Consider the following 19760-nt stretch of genomic DNA (forward strand, 5'->3'; position numbering starts at 1 on the left):
ATCCAGAGCCTGTAGGAGAACACCTGCTGGGCCCAGACAAGCATTGTGCACGCTGGCCTCCTCACTCAGCATTCTCTTCAGCAGCTCCATGAAAGCGGTTGGGTCTGGGACATCATGGATGGGCACTGAGATAACCTTGAAGAAGCCACACATGGGCCTGAACCACTAGATGCAGGCCCTGGTGACCACCCAGAGCCACTTGTACCTGGAAGGCCGCTCCTAACCAAACAACCAAGACCTGGGATGTCTGGACACTCAACTGCATCCACGACCTGAAGACATTGGCAGAGGGGTCACCACGATGAATCACCACAGTGTCTGCCGCACCAGGAGAACCTTATCCACATGTGTGACATCAAGTCCAAGCAGCAGGTGCAGATCTTGGAGGGCCATGTGAGCAGCGTGTCTGCTGTGGCATCCTGTCACCAGAGCAGATCAGTCTCCAGCACATTCTATGGTCCCTCAAGGATAACACAATCAGTGCTGGGAAATTTTGGACGTGCTCACAGAGAATCCAAGCCAGCTCTTGACTTCCTCTGGCCCCTTCCTAGGCCTGTCTAAACCAGACTGACCACGGAAGTGATCTCAGGGTCTCTGCTTACCCTGTGAGACAAGACAGCAGGCTAAACGGACAAGTTCAGCCAGCCGGGCAGTTCCCTCCCACCCTATTCCCCACAGGCCTCCCTCTGCTTGGCCCTGCCATTGTTTGCCTCCAGGACAAAGCTCAGCACCCTCTCTCTGGGTACCAAGAAAAATTCTGGCCCAGCCTACCTTCTGTCCCCATTCCAGATAGACTGAAGGTCTTTTCACTTATTTTTTCTGGAACTTTTTAGATTGTACATAGTTTTAATCACTTCCTGATTGAAATAAAAGCTCACAGATTGTGGGAAAAAAAAAAAACTAAAATGCATGCATATTGACACCATTAAGATATTTTTAAAAGTCACCTGCTTTTCTAGTGTTCAGCTTAGAAATGTTTTTCCCGGCTCTCTGACTCCGTACCACTGCATTGGACGCGCAGCGGGAGCCCTGACTCGAGTCAGCAATAAACTTCCCTTTTTTTGCAAGTTGCATTGTCTTGGAAGCCTTCTCTATTCCCGCTCAGGGATTCGGACATCGGGCATAACATTTGGGGGCTCGTCCGGGATCCCTTGACTGGGGAAAGAGAACACTTCCAGGACAGAGGGAAAGGATAGATATAGCACCGGTGCTCAGGCAGAACAGGAAAGTCCAGTGTAAATCCGAGGCCCTGCTGGGAAGCAGGAAGGTATCTGGCACAGGAGAAAGCTTTCTGTAAAGGGGGAACGGATTGGACGTTCCAGCCGGCGCAAGACCGAGGCCAGCTAGCGCGCTGGAAGGCTGCCAGCTCTGCGGGAAGCGGAGTTCCTCTCCTGATCCCGAGTCTGGTGAACAGTGGACACCATTCAATCAGATGCCTCATGACCTGCAACCAGGACTGGAAAAAGACATAATTTAAGGGACTGTCTCCAACCTGGATGGAAAGACTTCGTATCAGGAGAAACTACACTACACCAGGATGAGAAGACAGCGACATCAGAGGCAGACAGCTTGTCCAAGATGCTAGACCTGATTCGTATGATCATTTATAATGTTTTCTTGACTTCTTAGACCTTTTCATATAAATCAAATGCTTTTCTATCATAGGCCTGATTCTATGTTAGTTTTAAAAATCAATCCAATTGTTGGGTTTGTGGCAAATTACTTGTATCTAGTTCTGGGTTACCTTGGTAAATTTCTCTACTACAAGATTCTAACTGGTTGGCCCTGAGGAAATTTATTTAAAATATATATATATATAGTCATATTCAGGTCACTGTGATACTACCAGATGGGATCCCCTCACTGGGCCAATTAATAATGCCTACTCTGACTCTGGCTATAAATTTGAGCCTTTTTATATTCCTCAAGCTCAATCAGAGCAATAAGAAAAGTTTTAGCAAAAGAAAAAGAAATCTCCCACAATTATGAGATAGATTTATATAGATAACACCAGGCTATGGTAATTTAGGTTTAAAGTCTCCTCTGTGTTGAAAACAATTATATTATGCTAAGGATAATCAGTCTAGTAACACTAGAAAACTGGGCTACATGCCTTATAGATGGTGGTGCCAACGTATAATTTCCCTGAAAGATAAAGATTTGTACAGAGAAGACTAAGTCAGACGACCTGGAATATACTGGGCTACATCTAATGGAAGCTCTTAAGTCTTACTTGTGACTTTACTAGTACTGCTGGCTATGTTCTTTGTATTTCACCTGTTTTACAAAATTGCTATTTCTTACAGTGCCAAATGTGTGACTGAGGCCTCTGATAAAATAATATATAGTTCCCTATGAGATCGATGATGATGGCAGTGTTAACTCTAGATATGAGAAAAAGCAACAAGAGGGAATGTTTTCCTGGACCAAGAGGCTAGTAAGACAGGTGGTCCAGAGAATTTTGGATACTGTTTTATGGCCTAGTCCAGTAACAGCACATTGAGTGGCCTGTCAACGAAATCTTTGCCAAACCTGAGAATGGACATTCTCAGCACCGTGGGATAAAATGGTCATGAAATGCCCCCCTCAAAGTCGTGGTCAAGTTTGTGAGCAGAAAGGGGCTCTGCCAACTGAAGATTGACACTTGTCATCTACATCTACGGAGATTATATCATGGTCACTGCAACTGCTGACTTTCAACGGCCCTGAAAGGAGTTCAGGGTGAAGATCAAGAATGAGGCATTCCGTGCTCTGGGAAAAACTGGCAAAACAGGCCTTCAGATAGTTAGATCTTTTCAAGAGATTTTATGAGTCCCAATTCTTGCATCTTCTTATACCTAGAGAAACACTGACATCATTAATGGTGCCATCTGCTTTGGCTATTAAAAAAAAATTTTACAATTAAAAGTCAAAATAGAGTACTCAGCTATGGTTCAGACATCCTGAAAAATAAACAGATGTTACTATGGGTGTAATTTCAGATTAGACATTGTATTGCTAAACACTTGAGTTTTCTGAGTCGTGTCAGGCTTAGATGCTACCATTCTCAAAACAATGTCTGATAAAAGCTAGTAACTTATACCTTACTTTTTATAAAACTAGGTAACTGGCCACCTGGCTAAAAGTCTCCCCGAAGTGCCAATGCCAGTTCCAGACTGGGTTTCAGGCCTATTCTTCTAAAAAGAAAGAGATTTATTTTGTCTATTAAAATTCCAGTTATCCCTCCTCCAGCTACTACTAACTGGGTATGTTACAACAAAATGGCAGACCAAGGGATTGAGATTTTAATCATACAAGGCTCAGATCTAGGACTTGGAACTCAGGGAAGGTCAAAGAGGCTGAATAAAGCCTATATTTTACAGCACAGCAGATCTGTACTCCAGAGTCACCACCCCACAGAGTCCTGCTCAGTTTTAATTTAGAGAACAGGGCAACTATGACTGTGATAACTTTCTGTCAAAATGGGGCATAGGACTGCCTCAGCTTGGAGAAGAGACACTGAATTGGAAGTATTCCTGAGTTCCAAGGGGTGGATTCAAACAATTGCTAATCAGAGAAGGGAAGAAATACAAAAACAGAGGGGAAACAATCAAATGGTGGTACAGCCTTGAGACGGGTCCTGTTTCCTACTCAAAGAAATATGCATAACAGTGTCTTTTGAGTTCTTCTACAGAACTGGAGCCCCCACCCAGGTGGAAGATGGTAACTTCAGACTAAACACAAGATTTCTAGAACACAGCTCTGTTGCTTGACCACCAGCCAATCATCCCAGCGGTTCCTCCTGTTTCTGGGGACCAGTGATGACCATCCTGTTAGGTCTCCTGTTTGGCCCCTGTCTATTTTATCTCTAAGAGGCGCCAACAGTTTCAAACTAAGTTGCTGTTATTACAAGAGTAAATGCTGGTTTCAGATATAAAACACCCCAACTTAGGTCAGGTATAGAGAGATTTCTGCTCTGCTAGGCAGGCCTACGCCCAGGCACAGCAGGAAGAAGTTACAGAAGAAAGAGACCTCCGCCCCAAATCCCAAAAAGCATCTTGAGTATGAAGTCTCTCAAGGGGGAGTTGTTAGGAAAAACACACTGCCTGTCCATCCACCTAATATTACTCAGATTTCAATATTCAACTGTCCCCACAGATGATATAAAAGACCCATGATTGGGCCTTCCATAGAAACAAAGACAGGGGGGAATGTGGGACTGCTGGGGCTGGCAGGCGGCCCAGACCTGGGTTTCGGTTTCCCCTGAAATGGTGGGATTCCCCGCCCCCATCAGGTAACCTGGAGCCAGCCAATCAACATGCGCCTAGCAAGAAAAAGGGAACCATCAGGGGAAAGCCGAAAAGCCCGAGAACGCCCAAGTTTGAGGAAAGCCCGCGAAGGTTTGGGCCAATAAGATTACTTTGCAAACATGTAACCAATCCACTTAAGCCAGCTACCAACTGCTCATGCACACCTTATAAACTGGGTAACAGCTTGAGCTCTGCGCTCTCTGACCCCATACCACTGCATTGGACGCGTGGTGGGAGCCCTGACTCGAGTCAGCAATAAACTTCCCTTTTTTTGAGAAAAAAAAAAAAAGAAATGTTTTTCCCAAGGAGAGACTAGTTACATTTATTCTGCTTTACTCTGTTTATTACCAAGGATTTGCAGGGGTTAAGAAGGAGAAATGGGGAGCCTTAAGGGAAAGACTGCTTGGGCTGCTTGGTGTTCACAAGAGCACAGGGCCATCCGAGCCCTCCCACACCAGGATTTGTTGTCAGGTCTCTGAGAAGATAACCAAGGTGGATGCGGATTCAAGGCAGACATCCCTGGATTGCTATCATTCACATCCTCTCTCAGCCCTACTATTCTCTCCCTTCATCCCTGTTCTGATGCAGCTTTTATCAGATTCCATCTACTGCTCCTCCCCTCACTATGTCCAAGGCAGCCCTTTTGGTTTAATCCTGACAGTCAACAGGAGCTGATCTGGGGGGATAAACCCAAAAGATAGGCACCCCCCTTAGATGACATTCCCATCTGTGCTCCCCTTGTGCTTCTGGGTGATTTATCCATCCTCCCTAACATATACAGGGGAAGCTCCCTAAGCTACACAGGGCGACTCTTCTATTAACAAGAAAGGCACTTACTCAAGACACCCAAAGGGCAGAGGAGGACACTGCATTTTTATGAGAGTTCACAGAACCTCTTCACCCAAGATCATGGATTTAATACCCATGGCACTGTCTACCCTGCCCCTCCTAATGTTACAGGAAAAGCTTTATCAGAAGTCCAGGCTCTTGTCCAACTCATCAAAAGAATTTGGGTCAGGAGCACAAAGGAAAACACAAACACACACGAGGAGCAACGAGAACAAAGAAGCAAATTATTTAGTAACTTTTGAAAGTTACATACTCGGAGAAGAAGATGTGAGCGTCTTCAGAAGTGAGGGGCACACTGTAGGGTTATTGATCCGGTTTCATTTTATTTTTACCCCTTTGAATGGGTGGAGGCCTTTTGATTAAATGTGGGATATTCATTGAGTTGAGGTGGGGCCTGTATTGCACCAGTTTCCATCAGCCCCCAATCTTGCCCATTTGTCTCCTGAAGTCACTGGACATTGGCTGTAAGAGTTTTTCTCCCTTAAAATGTCCCCTAACTAGTCCAGCACCACACGTGGAAGGTCGCACAGCGGTCAACAGCTTCCTATGCAATTTTATCGCACATGCTCCATGGAAACTCTTTCACGGTCAGAGTTTCTTGCTCAGATGTTACAAAGTTTCTGTTTTAGATGTCAATCCTCCATGGTGCCATGGCCTCCCTAAGTGCAAAGCAAAGAGGTGACTTTGCTTTTCTGCCTAATGCCTGACCCTGTCTTTCCTGCTTCACTAGGACTGGTCCCTTCTAGGAGTGGTTCAGCCACTCCTGGGTAGTCACTCATCCTGATGGTGATGGAAATACCTCAAGAATCCCCTTTGCCTGCCCAAATTGAAGAGACAAAGCAATCACATGAGCACAAAGAAACCTAGAATCCTAAGTAGACAGTTGTTCATCTAAAAGAGATGCAAGTTTCCAGAGATGGAAACTGCCCAGATCCCTATGATGACAGTTTATCCATGATGTCCAAATTAGTAGGTGCAATGTGAAGGAAAAGACCAACAGTGGACTTCAGATGTGACCTGATGTTTTCATCTTTTTCTCTTTTTATTAAATATTGTTGTGACCTTGTGATTTATAAGAAAATGTACTTTGTCTTCTTCCCTGTTTCTGGCACAGAGCTCCCCCTTTAGAATTTCCTAAGTGAGCATAGTGAGAAGGGTGTCTTTTGTTATGTTAATAAGACATCTTAGGACCCCCTGTTAGGATGGAGGCTGGTTGCCAGGGAGCCAACCTTGAGATTAGAGGGTTAGAACTCTCAGTCCCACTTCCCCTCTGGGGAGGGAAGAGGGGCTAGAAACTGAATTCAGTCACCAATGGCCAATGATTTAATCAATTGTGCCCACATAATGAAGCCTCCATTTGGTTGTTCAAGCCCAAAAGAACAAGGTTCAAAGAGCTTCTGGGTTTTATTGAACATATAGAGATTTGGGAAGAGTGGTGTATTCAGGGTGTGAGGCTCTGCATCCTTTCCCCAGACCTTGCGCTTCACATCTCTTCCATCTGACTGCTCCTGAGTTATATCCTATCATATAAAACCAGTAATCTAGTCAGTAAAGAGCTTCTGAGTTGTGTGAGCCACTCAGCAATTTCGTGGAACCCAAGAAGGAAATCGCTGTAGCCTTCAATTTGTAGCCAGTTGGTCAGAAGCCCAGATGACAACCTGGTTTTCAGGTGGGGTAGGACAGAACTCTTAACCTGTGGGAGCAGACACTATCTCCTGGTAGACAGGGACAGAACTGAGATGAGTTATAGGACACCCGTGGAGAAGGAAATGGTAACCCACTTCAGTATTCCTGCCTAGAGAATCCCATGGACAGAGGAGCCTGGTGGGCTACAGTCCATGGGATCGCAAAGAGTCAGACACGACTGAGTGATTAAGCACACATTGACACCCAGCTGGTAGGTATCCAAGAACTGCCTGTTGGTGTGGGAGAAAATACCCCCACACATACACATTCTGAAACGGGTGATCAGAATCCATTAGTTCTTAACTTTTCTGATGAGTATCAAGAGAGGCAGGAGAAAAATCAACAACCTCAGATATGCAGATGATACCACTCTGATGGCAGAAAATGAAGAGGAACTGAAGAGTCTCTTAAGGAGGGTGAAAGAGGAGAGTGAAAAAGCTGGCTTAAAATTCACCATGAGAAAAACAAAGATGGTGGCATCTGGTCCCATTACTTCAAAGTGAATAAAAAAGGAAAAAGTGGAAACAGTGATAGATTTTCTTTTCTTGGGCCCCAAAAATCACTGCAGACAGTAACTGCAGCCATGAAATTAAAAGATGCTTGTTCTGTGGAAAGAAGGCAATGGCAAATCTAGACAGCATATTAAAAAGCAGAAGCATTACTTTGCCATCAAAGATCCATATTGTCAAAGCTATGGTTTTCCAATAGTCACGTACAGATATGAAAGTTGGACCATAAAGAAGGCTGAGTGCCAAAGAATTGAAGCTTTTGAATTGTAGTGCTGGAAAAGACTCTTGAGAGTCCTCTTGGACTGCAAGGAAATCAAACCAGTGAATCCTAAAGGAAATCAACCCTGAATATTCATTTGAAGGACGGATGCTGAAGCTGAAACTCCCAATACTTTGGCCACCTGATGCAAAGAGCTAACTCATTGGAAAAGACCCTGATGCTGGGAAAGATTGAAAGCAAAAGGAGAAGAGGGCAGCAGAGGATGAGATGGTTAGATAGCATTACTGATTCAATGGACATGAATTTGAGCAAACTCTGGGAGACAGTGAAGGACAGAGGAGCCTAGCATGCTACAGTCCATGAGGTCACAAAGAGTCAAACATGACTTACCAAGTGAACAAAAACAAAATCACTTCCATGCTTAACATCTGTTTTCCTTCTACAGGGAAACTAGTGTGGACCCAAAAAAAGAACACAGGCTTTGGAATTTAGATGCACGATGAAAACTCTGCTTCACCTCTACTATTAATAGTATTCTCTCTGAGCCTCAATTTCCTCGTCTATAAAGCAGAAATAAAAGTATTAATAGCATTTACTTCATAGAGGTGCTGAGAAGATGTCATCCATGCATACATAGCACCTAATGGAAACCTTGACACGTATTGGTCACAAACAACTATGCTGATTGATTGATTAACAAATGGAAAAAGTTCTTTATAATACTGAATGATTCATTATGGCAACCATTTCTCATTTCTATCGATTTCAGATGAATGAATATATACTGCCCTTTTCACCTTACCTTGTTCACTTTAAATGCACCTCTGAAATTCTGCCAGCAAATAAAGGGGAACACTCATTTCTTTAAGAATATATAATTATTATTGATGGTTAAACACCTTGAAGAATTACCTCTGAATTAATAGTGACCCACAATTGAGTGGTACTTTCTACAAGAACAACAGTACTTGTAGAAAGACCTGATGGTCCCAGAAAGCATTGTTTCAGGAATAATGAGTGTTAATCATTTTTGTTTGCTCCCCAAATAGCAGTTATCAACATTGTTACCAATGTGAAAAAATTAATAAGGTACTACTGTCAAAAGAAACTTTTAAATATTTGTCATTGTAGTACAAATTCTTTTCCTTCATGATCACATTTATTGTGACTGAGTAGGACCCAGTGAAGACTTCCCCAGGGACAGACCACACACACACACACACACACACACACACACACACACACACACACATATTGTGTCCCCTGTCTCTTGTTTGTAGAAAAGCTTTAGCCTCCCTGGCCATCCCTGAGTTTCAAAGAGCAAATTTAATCAGGGAAGTAAAATGCAAAAACAGAGGAAAACAGTCAAGAAAGACAAGATAATAATAGTTTAGCTATGAAACCACATCAAGGACTATAGAAAATATTCTGATTTATATCAAATTTTGCCTTGAGTTGTTTTGCAGATGTTGATACCTCCACCATGGGGAGAAGTTAACTGCATGCTAATCACCAGCACAAAGACCCTAGATAGGTTGGGGCTAGAAAACTGATCATTGAGATTCCCAAAACTTTATCCTTTACCTCACCATTAATCAATGAAAGAACTACGCAGAAGCTGATCAGCACCCTGCAACCCACATCCTTAACCTGACCTTCAAAATCGCTTCCCTGAAAACCATTGAAAACTTTGGGTCATTTGAGCACGAGCTGCCACTTCTCTTTGCTTGCCTCCATGTTGTAATAAAGGCTGTACTTAGGTTCACTACAACCTAGAGTCAGTAGACTGGTTTTACTGCAGGTGGGAGAGCAGACTCAAATTTGGTTCAGTAACAATATCATACAGGATATTTTTAAGAATGCAAAATAGTCTATACCACATTTTCCTTTAAGCAACATGTTTTACTAAGGAGGCTAATTAAGTAGAATTTATTTTCAAAACTTAAAATTGTTGCTTTTTATCCTAGAGAAAGAACACTGATATTTCACAACAGGGATATACAGCAAACGAAGAAAGTATTTTCTTATCACCTATCAGCTTTTCAGCCCATAAAAATATTAAGTAGAAATATTTATATATGTATTTATATATAAGTATAGGCTTCCCAGGTGGCACTAGTGGTCAAGAATCCTCCTGCCAATGCAGGAGACACAAGAGTCTTGGGTTCGATCCCTGGGTCAGAAAGATCCCCTGGAGTAGAAAATGGCACCCCACTCCAATATTCTTGCCTGGGCAGAGGATCCTGGCAGGCTGCAGTCCATGGGGCTGCAAAGAGTCAGACATGACTGAGCACACACACCCACATGTAAGTATGTATCCATTCTAAGTCCTCAGATCATTTTTCCTGGATATGGTTATTTAAAGGTAGATTCATCTTTCTTTGAGTTCATTTCTCATTTTCAGATGCACCATTTTTAGTAAAATTCTACACCAATTTGATGACTCTAATTTTTTTTTAGCGATCACCAAAACAATCTGTAGTTGAAGGGGATAGCTGAAAGCTTATTACCCTATTCTACCCTCTAGATACTCCCCCAAAATAAAATTAAAGGCATTTTTAAAGTATAAAGCCACAACAATAAACAGAATGAGAAAGGAGACAACGGTCATAAAAATTTAAAATTTTTGCAGTAGGTAAAGCAACTAGGTCATTTGAGCCAATTCTCCTGCTGAAGAAATGTAGAAAAGCTGGATGCAATATAAAAGCATCTGATGGAAGGGAACAGAGAACTAACAAATAATGAAGCAGAACAGAGATTTACAAGAGGTCAGAATCAAAACAAGTGAGCCTAGCTCTGGGGGCTGCATTTGCCCCAAAGCATTTGCAATGTGTAAGAAACACAGAGGCTGAACTGGGCTTTGAAAATCTCTTGGTAGGAAGCGGACAAAACTTGGAGTCCAGGTCACAGCAGAGCCCTGGTAAATTCTGAAGAGCTACATCCTAGAAACAAAGGTGAAACTAGGTGATGCATGCCTCCACCAATTACAGCCCAGCTCCTGTGTAGCCTAGAAAATCTCTAACTCAGAAATTTTATTACACTGATCTTGCACTGCTAGTAATTCCCAGTGCTGAGAAGAAACAAAGGAAAATTCTCTCTGGAAGGAAATATCCTAGACTTCAAATTCTTTCTATAAAATTATTTTTTATATTTTAATAAACTTTTTATATTAGAATAAATTTAGACTTACAGAAAACATGTGAAAATATTAGAGTTCCCCTACACCCCTACAGAAACACAGTGTCCCCTAATATTAATACCTTCTATTACTGTGGTACATTTGGTACATTTAATGAACCAATATTGATACCTGAAACCCATTAACTGAAGCCCAAACTTTTTTAAGATTTTCCTAGGGTCTGTTTTTAATTTTAATATTCGTTTTCTGTTCCAGGAACCCCTCCAGGACACCACATTGCATTTAGTCACCGTGTCTCCTTAAGCAAGTCCTGGCTGTGACAATTTCTCAGACTTTCCCTATCTGTTATGATCGTGACAGTTGTTAAGGAGAAACTGTCAGACACTTTGTAGAATGTCCTTCAGCTGGGATTTGTCTGGTTTTTTTTTCTCATGATACGAGCTGGATTACGAGTTTTTTGGAGGAAGACCACAGAGGTAAAGTGCCATTCCCACCACACTGTATGAAGGTGAGTGCTGTCAAATGCCATCAACATGCCTATGCCGTCAACATGACTCTCTTGTTGAAACTGACCTTAATCGAACGAGATGTGCATCAGGGTTCCCCACTCTTAAGTTACTCTTTTCTTCCTCCTTCCCATACTGAACTCTTTGGAAGGAAGTCACAAGTCACAGTTAAGGAGTGTGTGCCATTTCATTTTCATGTATCAATGAAAAAACTACGTTCGGAATCTGCAAAGCTCAAAGGAAATTTTTTGAAATGTTGGCTTATTAAAGGGATGTTATCTACACAGATTATTAGGAATTGTTCTACATGGGATATTTATCTATTCTCTCCTGTTCATTTATTCCATAGTTTATGTGTCACCATGGACTTGTGGGCATTGATTTTACACTTTATGTTATAATCCAAACTACTCTGTTCCTCAAATTGCTTCAGTCTGGGTCACTGAGACCTCTCTTGGTTGGCTCCCATGTCCCTTTGACATACGCCGCCAGTGTTCAGCTTTTTGGCTCTTGTTTTATTTTCTTTAAGCACTTTCTTACTTTCTGGCACTACAAGATGCTCCAGGTTCATCCAACTTCCTGCCCCAGTTTTAAAATCAACCATTTCTCCAGGAGTCCTGGTTCATTTTACTGAAGAACAGGAAGAGCCAAGATCTGGCTGCTAAGTGCACTCAATCCCTGGATATCATAGCTTCTAGGCTCTTCCAGCTGTTAGAGAAAGAAAATATGCGTATTCTAGCCAGTACATATGCACAAGTCCATAAATGTTTAAATATATACAACAAACTAATTAATGTTTATTAGCTACCATATGTTATATTGGTAATTATTATATGTTTGTATGGTATAAATTAATACAGCCATCTCCATTTACATAAAACTAAGCATGTGTTTATACTGATATCTCCAATTCTACTCTATTACCATATATGTTATTTTTGCCTCTTCCACTTGCTTGTCTCCAACCTCCACTCCAACAGTGAGAAATCTGACTCACATCATTCATTTACTTAACTGTTCAGTTCTAGCATGCAAATAGTTGTTCCAGAATTGTTAACTCATATCCTTCTGGGAAACATTTTTTTTCAACTAGAGTACACTGCCTAGGTACAGCTCCTTTTGCCTTTTGTCTGACAGACATTTCCAAAGTTATCCAGGTCAGCTTTTCCCCCACTCTCTTCACTGATGGTTTCAGACATTTTTAATAAAATTATTTAGTCACAGCCTGCACTGTCACAATTAGCATAGTTAGGTACTACCTGAAGGATTTGTTTTTAATTTACTTGCTTTCATATTCATTCCTCTGCTATAAAGTTCTATGAGTTTTGAAAACTGTATAATGTCATGCATTACAGTATTATACAAAGTAGTTTCATGCTCTAAACCTCTATGTTCATCTATTCAAAGTACACATACCCCAAAATGCCTACAAATGCTTCACCTGTTTGTCCCTTCCCAGTGTCACATAAATGGAATGACATGGTATGCAGTCTTTTCAGAACGGCTTCCTTAACATAGCAATGTGCAGTTAAGATTCATCCATGTCTTTGCATGGCCCAGTTCATACCTTACTACTAATAGTATTCTCTTGTATGGGTAGGCACAGTTTGTTTATTAATTCATCTTCCAAAGAACATCTTGTTGCTTCTGGGTTTTGGTGATTATGAGCAAAGCTTCTATAAATATTAAACTGCAGGGTTTTGCATGAACCAACATTCTCAGTTCAGTTGGGTAAATACCTAGGAGTGTGATTGTTGGATTGTATGGTGAGACTATGTTTAGCTTTTTTAAAAAACTGCCAAACTGTCTTCTAAACTGCTGTGCCCACTTGCATTCCCACCAGTAATGAATGAGAATTCATGTTGTTCCACATCTTTGCCAGCAACTGGTAGCATTAATTTTTTTTTAAGCTACCCTAAAAGCTATGTGAAGGCCATGGTTTTTCCAGTGGTCATATATGGATGTGAGAGTTGGACTGTGAAGAAAGCTGAGTGCTGAAAAATTGATGCTTTTGAACTGTGGTGTTGGAGAAGATTCTTGAGAGTCCCTTGGACTGAAAGGAGATACAACCAGTCCATCCTAAAGGAGATCAGTCCTGGGTGTTCATTGGAAGGACTGATGCTGAAGCTGAAACTCCAGTACTTTGGCCACCTGATGCAAAGAGTTGACTCATTGGAAAAGACCCTGATGCTGGAAGGGATTGAGGGCAGGAGGAGAAGGGGGCAACAGAGGATGAGATGGCTGGATGGCATCACCAACTTGATGGGCATGAGTTTGAGTAAACTCCGGGAGTTTGTGATGGACACAGGCCTGGCATGCCGTGATTCATGGGGTCGCAAAGAGTCGGACACGACTGAGCAACTGAACTGAACTGAACTGAACTGAAAAGCTATGTAGTGATATTTCATTGATGTTTCAATTTGCATTTCTTAATGACAAATGACATTGAGCATCTTTTCATTTGATTATTTGCCATCTGTACATCTTCTTTGGCAAAGTGTCTTGTTCAGACCTTTGGCTCATTTTTAATTGACTTGTTATGTTTTCTTATTGTTGAGTTTTAAGCTTTCTTCATATATTTTGGATACATGTCTTTTATCAGAAATGTGTTTTGCAAATATTATCTCCCCATTTGTGACTTAACTTTTAATTTTGTTTACAGTCTGTTTAGAAGGCCAGAAGTTTTTCACTTTAATAAAATCCAACTTACTCTTTTCTTTCATGGTTCATGCTTTCATCTTCTGTTTAAGAATCTCATCACTAAGCCTGAGCTCAAGAAGATTTTCTTCTATATTTTTATAGAATTTTATATACATTTCTCACTTATGTGCATGATTCATTTTTACTTCATTTCTGGGTAAAGCGTAATGTTTGTGTGTAGGTACATTTTTTGTTTGTCTTTTATAGGATTTTTTAGTGAGGGGGAGGATTAATCTGGCAACATTTGTTGAAAAGACAATCCTTTTATCCATTGAACTGATTTTGCACCTTTGTCCAAAATCAGTCAACTGTATTCATGTGAGCCCTTCTTGGCTCTTTATTCCATTTCGTTAATCTTTATGTCTTTTCTTTCACCAATACGATTCTGTATCTTACTTATTGTACTATAACTCTTAAAATATAATGTTTATCATACAATAATAAAAGATAACTACTTGTATAAGGAGATGAGGTAATAATGAATAAGAAAAAGACAACAAACACAACACCCAGAGCTTCATAATTTGGAGTTATCAAACTATTCTATGTTCAATGAAATAAAACACAAAATTAAAGGTTTTAACACAGAGGCATAAACTATTTTTAACAAATGATGAAGCAGACTTGAAAAAGAACAAAATTATCCTTCAATAAAAAGTAAATAAATTTAAATAAAAAAGCTAAATGGATATCCCAGAACAGAAAAATACAGTAACTAAAATTAAAAACAGTAACTTATCCCTAGCTGAAGAGATAACAGTGAAATAAAAGATGAGTCAATATAATGAAAGTAAGAGGGAGGAAAAGGGTAGGGAAAACATGAGTATATGATATACACAGATTTTATGACAAAGGTGGAGCTTCAGAACAATATGGAAAATGATTCTTTCAACAGATGGTGGAGGGATAAGCAAAAGTATGCAGTGGTGCTTACAGATGTGTAGTTAAGTGGCCAAAATAAATAAATAAGAAAAGCAAATAAGTGATGGCCATAGAAATCAAAATTACTGATTATATTTCATGGAGAATAAAGGTCTTTCTTTGTGAATAGGACCATGTATCCCTCTGGAGGGCTATTAATATTCCCTGGTTTTACTTGTATGTTACCAGGGTGTTCACTTCATAATAATTTTATTGACCTGAACATGTAGATTTAAACCAAGTTTTAAAGTATGAATAAATGGTAACAGACCTAGAAGGACTAATCTTAAACTGGCAGGAGAGAAAGAGCAGAAACAATCAAATTTACATATATATATATGTGTATATATATTTGTATACAAATTGTATACAAATATATATATACTTTATATATATAAATTATATATATTTGTATACATATATATATTTGTATATATTACATATTTATATATATACACAAATATATATATTTTGATATTTGTATATATCCAAATTTACATATACATATATAAAATATATGTATATTCTTCCCTAGTAGCCCAGCAGGTAAAGAATCTGCCTAAAATGCAGGAGACGTGGTTTGATCCCTGAATCAGAAAGATGCCTTGGAGGAGGGTGTAGCATCCCACTCCAGTATCCTTGCCAGGAGAATCCCATGGACAGAGGAGCCTGGTGGGCCACAGTCCAAGGAGCTGCAAAGAGTTGGGCATCACTGAGCCACTAAGTGCACATGCATGCATATAAATATATATATATATATATATGCACATACATATATTTAAAGACATGCAGTGTACTTCTAGATATGAGATAACTTGACAGAAGATTACATTAAAAATAGAAGAATAAATTTAAGTAGCTAATAATCACCTAGATTTCCAACTCCCCTCCCCCATTCCATTATTTGTATAACTGTCTTTTTGCCATCCAACAGAAGGATGAATGTTTATTTTCTGAACAGGGTAAAACATTCTCTGGAATGTTAAATAGTTGGCAGATTTGAGAATAAGGGTACTTCTCTGAAAACAAGATTAAATTAAAATATATATGAGACTATTAAGACCCAAGTCCCAGCCCTATTTCTTAACTCAGGTAATGATATATTGGGAGTTAGGCTATCTCCTAAAATCAAGAGATGAGTAGAGTTTCAGGAAGATTTGATCACATGGGGAGGAAATATTTAAAGATACTGACTTCAGATATTCTGGGAAAAGATTTGCCAAATGTAGCATAAAAAATGTAGAATTCTCAGTTAAATTTGGATCTTAGACAAATAATTTTATAGTATGTCACACGTAATGCTTGTGACAAATTTATATACTACACTGAAGACCACAGTTCACAGGTTCCAATATTATGCACAAAACTTTCAGTCAACTATTTACAGACTTTAAAATAGGTGAGTGGTCAGCCAAGAACTATCAGATATTTGTTAAAAGCTTCGAATATAAAAGATAAAAAAAAATATTTAAAAAAATGGTTTTAATTTAAATTAAGCTTGGATGAAACAGAGGCTACAAAAGAAGAAAGTAATTTTTGAAAATGTTATTAATATCATTAAAGAAGTAAACAAATTTTTATCCTTGAAATCCTGAAACAGTATCTTATTAAAATTTTTTAAAAAGAAAAGAATTTAAGACAAAAACCACCAAAAACAATTCCCAGAAATTACAAATGACAGTAAAAATTTAAGGTTAAAAGATTAAGTTGAGAAAATTTTCTAGAAATGAGAGTAGAAAGAGTAAGGAGGAAATAGAAGAAAGTGTGAATTTTAAGTCAGAGAATCAGTTCAAGAATGCCACCATGCAAATAATATGGATGGGGAATCTACAGAAATATCTTAAGAACAATGTTGATCACAACATATGAGTTCAATACCTGTTTGTAGTTATAGTATATTCCAGGCTCAGCTATATGTAGCATGTAGTCACAATAACATAAGACTGAATTTTCAATACACCGAAAAGCCAATAAAACTGAGGCAGGTGGAAGGATAGGACCAGAGCATGTTCATGAGGGTGGGGAGGGGTTGGGAGGGGGTGGGTAGGATCGGGGGAGAGGGCGTTCTCCACATTCGTTATGGGACAATGCCTGAAAGTGAAAAACAAAAGGATTAGCAACAGAAGCCTACTATTTAGAGAGACTAATGAGACTACTAGAAGATTAGCTTAAAGAATTAAAAGTGGTTGCTGCCCACGACAGAACTGGCAGATGCCCTGGGCACTCGCCATCTCTCTACCACGATTAAATCACATGCTGCTGCAGCTGCTGATGGGCAGAGCTCCCTGAGAGGAGTTCAGGGTGGAGAGCAGAAGTGAGGCTCGCTGTGCTGGGGGCGGGGGGACTGGCAGGACAGGTCTTCATAGATATTTTCGGGAGCCAAATTTATGAGCCGAATTCTTGTATCTTCTCAAATCTAGAAGAGCTGTAAAAATCCTTCATGGTGATGACTGTTTCTCATGACCAGCAGAAAGCTTCCCCAAACTAGCAGAAACCTTCTAGAAAAATATGTGCTTGGTGGCATGTACCCCAACTTCACCAAAATCTCATATATACTGCCATTCCCCCTACTTCTTTGGAACAGTCTCTCAGAACTATTTGAGGTGCTGTCTCCTGAGCAGTCCTCATTTTGCTGCAAATAAAACTAGCAACTCTCATGTGGGGTATTTTTTTTTAAGTCAACATTACCTTTGAATGCAGATAGGTATGGTACCATTACTTTTCACAAATCTTGTAGAACTATTTGACTCTCTACATTCTGTGCAAAAAAAAAAAAAAAATTTAATTTAAATTGGACTTTAAAAGGTCATCTGTGTACTCATAGATGCCAGAAAAAAAGCAATTGTCAAAGTAATTCAATTCAGTGAGGAGGGAGACAGCTTTGCTACCTCTGGAGACAAATGTATCAAATAATCACATACTTCCATGGGCTCACAATTAAGTTACTTCAGTGGCTGATCCTGCACATGTCATTTTGTAAAACACTTGACCCTGTCAGCCGCCTTCTGCGTTTGTCAGGACTTCCCTGGCTCTCTGTGTCCCTGTAATAGGTGAATAACTAAGGAAAAAAGCGTTTCTTCTGTCTGTGGACACTTGCTTTTAATGGCATTTGGGGTCCCGGAGCTGGGCTGACAGATGCTCTTCCAGAAGGTTAATGAGATAAAGGTTCTCCAGCTGGTCCTTAAGCAGAGATTACACCTGAGGGGAAGATAAGGAGATTATTCCAGAAGCAGGCACTGCCTCGTGTTCTTCATAAATTGGCACCCTCATAAAGGTAAGCCAAGAAGGTTATCCTAAGTCAATTCAATATTTCCTTATTTTTCATATTTCTATCATATTTTTTAATGTGAGTTTGGGCTGTTCTGTGACTATTATCAGAAATATCAATGCACAAAAGCCAGAATGCATTTGGAAGCTAGAAGAGTTATTTTTTTCCTTTGGATTTTTCTCCAAGTTCAAGGAATCAAAGGTAAGTTAAATGCTTCTTTATTTTTTTAACTGCTTATATATAAAATCTGTTTACAAAGGTGAACAGTCAAAATCAGGAAAGTCACCACCGTATTTCTGAGGGCTCATATACAGCAGGCCCTGAATAAATCATGACTGACTGAGTGTCAGAAATGGTTTTCACTTGATTTTTTTCTAATATTTATTTTATATTTACATTATATGGTTTTTATAGTTTCATGCTAAGTGCAATTTATGTAAACATAATAGGAGAGATGAATGCATCCTATTTGCTCTTTAAAAAATGAACAAAATTCATAACATTAATGTTAATAGCATTAGTAGGTCCACAAAAAACATAAAATTAATACTTTGTCACTTATGAGCAGACAAAAAACGTATTTCTTACTTTCTCATTGTTAAATCATGAATTGCTGTCCATTAGAAAATAGCAAATGTGCTTCATCTTCAGTGTCCATGATGAGGACCAACTCAGAAACTTGGTTGCTTGTTGAGCTATATGCATAAAAGAGCTAGGCACTGCAAATTTTGATGGCAAACCAAGTGAATCTAAAGCAAGTTACAAAAATTGGTATATTTCAGAAAAATAATGTATTAAAAAATAACCAGTTGAAGAAAGCTTCACTTTTTTAAGTATGAGACTGATCATTATAACATACTTAATCTTTTTAAGACATCTGAAATCAGTAATGTTCAGTTCTGTAAGGATGACATAACTTTCCACAATCAACCTTTTAACTGAAGCACTGATTTTTTTTAATTGTAATTTAAATTGTAATTTTATTTTTTAATTTTTTTTCCATTTATTTTTATTAGTTGGAGGCTAATTACTTTACAATATTGTAGTGGTTTTTGCCATATATTGACATGAATCAGCCGTGGATTTACATGTTGATTTTAAAATGACTATGGAAAAGTAAAACACATTCTTGATTGCATTTCTTAAGTCACAAAATAACAGATTCCAACAATTACTTTGTATGTAACATCTTAATCATTGCATTTGGAGGGAAGAGAAAATTTATGGAAAAATTATATAAAAACTCCCTTTATGTTTTGCTACCTATAAATGATAAAGGATGGAGACAAAGTTTACTTACCTTTCAGTTGTCAATTATATATAAATGCTTACATTTATAAAAACATTTTAATTAGAAACAAATGATGAGATTTTAGTACATTCTGAGCTTAATCTCCTGAAGTGAACCAATTTGTCACTTTCCAAAACCTGACCCATCAAATCAGCTTTGGTTTCATTTGTTTAACTAATTGCTAACTAATTTAGCTATTTTTTCTATTTTCATATATTATATATCAGCTACTACAATTTCAAATAGCATAATTACATATAAAAAATTAAGTGAAAGAAGCTTACCAAAGGAACTACAATTTGTTATATGCCGGTATCTGAGAAATAAAGTCCTATAACTGCATAATAAAAGATCTTACATGATTACTTGTTTGGGGCTTTTT

General features: G+C 39.1%; 1 protein-coding gene across 1 annotated transcript in view; it reads left to right on the plus strand.

Annotated features, from left to right (window-relative positions):
* Positions 1–345: 345 nt before the first annotated feature.
* Positions 346–19760, plus strand: part of IMPG1 (interphotoreceptor matrix proteoglycan 1) — a 167134-nt gene continuing 147719 nt past the window's right edge. Inside the window, 2 exon segments of the mRNA XM_070480762.1 lie at positions 346–393; positions 4274–4379. Of these exon segments, the coding sequence (XP_070336863.1) occupies positions 346–393; positions 4274–4379 (154 nt within the window).

The sequence above is a fragment of the Odocoileus virginianus genome, chromosome 19, assembly GCF_023699985.2.
Source record: "Odocoileus virginianus isolate 20LAN1187 ecotype Illinois chromosome 19, Ovbor_1.2, whole genome shotgun sequence".
Lineage (NCBI taxonomy): Eukaryota > Metazoa > Chordata > Mammalia > Artiodactyla > Cervidae > Odocoileus > Odocoileus virginianus.